At 44.2% G+C, this 3,363-nt stretch overlaps 1 protein-coding gene across 1 annotated transcript; it reads right to left on the bottom strand.

The window, feature by feature from the left end:
• Positions 1-1,430: 1,430 nt before the first annotated feature.
• On the bottom strand, positions 1,431-2,775 carry PHALS_13975 (rna recognition motif domain containing protein; the record flags this gene model as incomplete). Its single annotated transcript, XM_024729697.1, has 5 exons — positions 1,431-1,926; positions 1,993-2,279; positions 2,342-2,481; positions 2,558-2,619; positions 2,675-2,775. 5 exons carry the CDS (start codon positions 2,773-2,775, stop codon positions 1,431-1,433), a joined length of 1,086 nt encoding a protein of 361 aa, XP_024580048.1.
• Between the last annotated feature and the right edge of the window lie 588 nt (positions 2,776-3,363).

Raw genomic sequence — 3,363 nt, 5'->3', positions numbered from 1 at the left:
AACTAAACATGACAAGCATGTATTGGCATAGAATGAAGTTCTGTCATGGCAAAATGCAGCGTCGAAGGGTTTTGTGCATCAAATCGTCACAAATTAATTCAGTTGACTTCACATTCTAACGACCACAATATAAATCTGTGGTCGTCATGGAAGCACGCGTTGCTGCGATGCGCTGGGCGTACAAAATGCCGAGGACAATCACAAGCGTAGGGTTGACTTTGACAATAGACAGCCTCAGCTTGGCATCATCCTCGCTTCAATATTAAATAGCCAAATCTTGAAGATGAAGTCACACGACCGCAAGCAAAGTAAATGCTAAGCGCGCAGCTGTAGCATCACTGGTTCCTCTTAAAACTCATCTATGTAAAGTACGCAGCATACTCTGCATTTAAAGCGTTTCATGCAGAATGATGTGACAAGATTAATATGCGTGCAATTGAGGTCAAAATCCCGCTGAAACATTCTTGTGCTCAAGCATTTTTACACATCAAAAGCAATCCTTGGATGAAGAGGTGAAAGCGTGAAAGCCCTTGAGCGGTGGCGAGGTGATACAACAATTTTCAAGATCCAAGATGCCAAATGGGCGGCATGCCTTAGTTTGATGTGGATCGTTGACTCGAAGACAGATAACTTGGACTACATTTCTCGAAATCGTTACAAGCGAAGTGAAGTTTTTATATGAATCATAGATGAAACAACTTGTAAATATCAATCCATTTTGAGTCTTGACACTCATTGTGAGTCAAAATTAATTACCCAACTAATGATTAAGTTTTCTCATCAAACAACTAAAATTTTCCATGTGGCCCTGGCCCTAGCCCTAGCGTTTACGCTTGTAAGTGGCTGAAATGCCATAATTTTCGAATTTAAATGGACCTTTCACTTTTAGGTAATCAATGTATCATTGAATCCTTGGAGTGGAGATTGCATAGCAAGCAGCACAGTACCTTGAACTCCTGCTGGAGATTCAGTACAGCAAAACTGGGTTGTGAAAATATACCAAATATCGCGTCATCAGGAATTTCGGACCGGATGATGCCTGTTTCATTCGTCGACTTTGTCAGGGCGTGGTGAAAACCAAACCTTTTGTTATCAACCACAAGCCTACAAAATATACATTTTCTGCTAGAAACTTAAATTGAGATACTCACGTAGCGAGCCCTTCATGATTGTATTCGTGTCTGTCACCACATTCCGAATTTTCGAGCAGTAAGTCGCGATATCAATATCTCAATTGTAGCCATTAAATCGATATTCTAAGATAAATTGTAGTCATGACTTACAACACGCTAAGCCTTCTTGGCCGCCACTGCAGAGTCCAGATTAAATATTTTTAAAATTGCAGCGCTAATAACGGTGTGATTTGCCTAAAATTTTAACCAAGACACTGCCTTAGCTCTCTTAAGAGAAAGTCAAACTTCAATCCAGCTCTAATCCGAATCCGAATCGTTTAGAAGTTCGAACACATTGGTCATCTTTGCTACTACTGGAGTAAAAACCTTCGTCGGAGGTTTCGTACGCTTTGAACGGGGCTCAACCTTTCTTGCTGACGTATTCTCCTTTCCAGGACCACGTCCGCGCCCACAGTCGGAGGAGCGTCGATCACCACGACCACCGTCAGAAGAGCGACGATTGCCACGTCCTCGTCCAATGTCGCCATCATGATGGCCGTTTTTATGATTAACTGCCTCACTTTTTATCTTATTTTCTTCTTCGGCTTTCGCTTTGGCTTCTTTTGCTTCCTTCGCTTTTTCCTTCCGTTCACGATCAAGAGCCTGCTTGCGCTCTAGGTAAGCGGTCTCATCGCGAGGCTTAGCCTCGCCAAAAATACTAGGCTTGTAAGCATCTACCCCTTTTTCCTCCGACGAAGTGGATCGCGGCAGCAGCGTTAGCCGCTGACGATCCGGAGGCGGTTCGTTTCTCTCCCTTCACACCAAAACCAACAGCTTGGTATTAGATCAAATTCTGAAGAAATGACTGTTTGGGACTTACCGGCGATGGTTTAACCGCTCATTTCGCTTATTATGCCGACTATTCTCACGCGGCTTGCGTTCACGGTCCAGCGCCACATCCATTTTAACATGGCGACCATCAAGCTTGAGGTCATCGAGGTCGAGCGCCCGCACAAGATATTCCTTTTCATAAAACTCCACGTAAGCAAAGCCTTTCAGACGATTGTCGTGATCACGTGGGAAACGAATGTCCTTGATGCCATCTGGACCAATAAAATCTGCCAAATCGTCTTCCGAAAGTCGGAACGATAAATTGCCCACAAATAGCTACAAAGCCAATCAATCGTAAGCTCGGCAGAACCTCACAAACTAGTTATGCCAATCCTAACCTTCCACGGCCCAGTCTCTGGTATTGCGTTTTTGGATCGCTCTTCACGCGGCTCACGTCGACGTTCATCGTGGCCTCCTCGTTGGTCTTCATAGCCGTTGTGGCGGTCATCGTGATGGTGTTCGTGGCCTTGTTGCGGTACTAGTCCACCAAAAGAATAACAAATAGCCTTAATCACTTCTCTTTATCGTACACACAGTTTTTTAGGGTAAAGTACCATTGAGATTTTGCTCTTGGTGCTGGTTTTCTTCCTCTTCAATGGGCTGAGGCAACTCCATCCTGTTGATATGAAGTAAGTGATGCAGGTCTTTATGAAGTAGCTTAAGCGGCGCACCGAGCAGTTTTAGGGACCACAGGTAGTGGCTGGATGTCGATGTCGTCATCGTCGGCCCATGAGCTAGCGCCGCCACGAGCGAAGCTCAGATTATTCGCCATGAGTCTAGTGTATTTAATAAGTACCCCTCGTTGAAATGAAACATGTGGAGCTTGGCAGGTTGTTTTAATTATCAAATGAACAAAATTTGCTCAATAATGCAGGTTTACCACACATTTTATGCTGGCCAGGGATATTTTAGCCAATCAATAAAGAAAATCCATATGCCATTGATGTTCTTCCGAGGCAACTAACAAAGTATGATGGTGCATATTAAAGTAAAGATACTTCTGTACGAGGTGCTGCTTGCATCGATGTTGCCGCGAACCTCGCACCGAGAAAGCTTTCACCCTCAGAGACGGCGATGAATCACGCATAGAGGGCCACCTCTAGGGTGCCAAACCGAGAGCATCTCACGTACCTGGCACTTACAGTTGCTCAATCTAGAGAATCTAGATTTTGGGGCGAAAAAGAATACTATATTGTACACGTTTCACAATCAATGACAAGGCATTCATGACACGTTTGCACGAGGCTAGACTGGCAACTCACATTCTATTGATATGGAAGCACTACTACTATCATCCATGAGCAATATTCATGATAGTCACTCTGACATTTCTGAGTTTCGTTCTAGCTCCTAGGGACCA

Source organism: Plasmopara halstedii, assembly GCF_900000015.1.
Source record: "Plasmopara halstedii genome assembly, contig: Scaffold_816, whole genome shotgun sequence".
Classification (NCBI taxonomy): domain Eukaryota; phylum Oomycota; class Peronosporomycetes; order Peronosporales; family Peronosporaceae; genus Plasmopara; species Plasmopara halstedii.
Note: the sequence above shows the minus strand (reverse complement) of the source record. Positions and strands in the feature narration are given on the sequence as shown.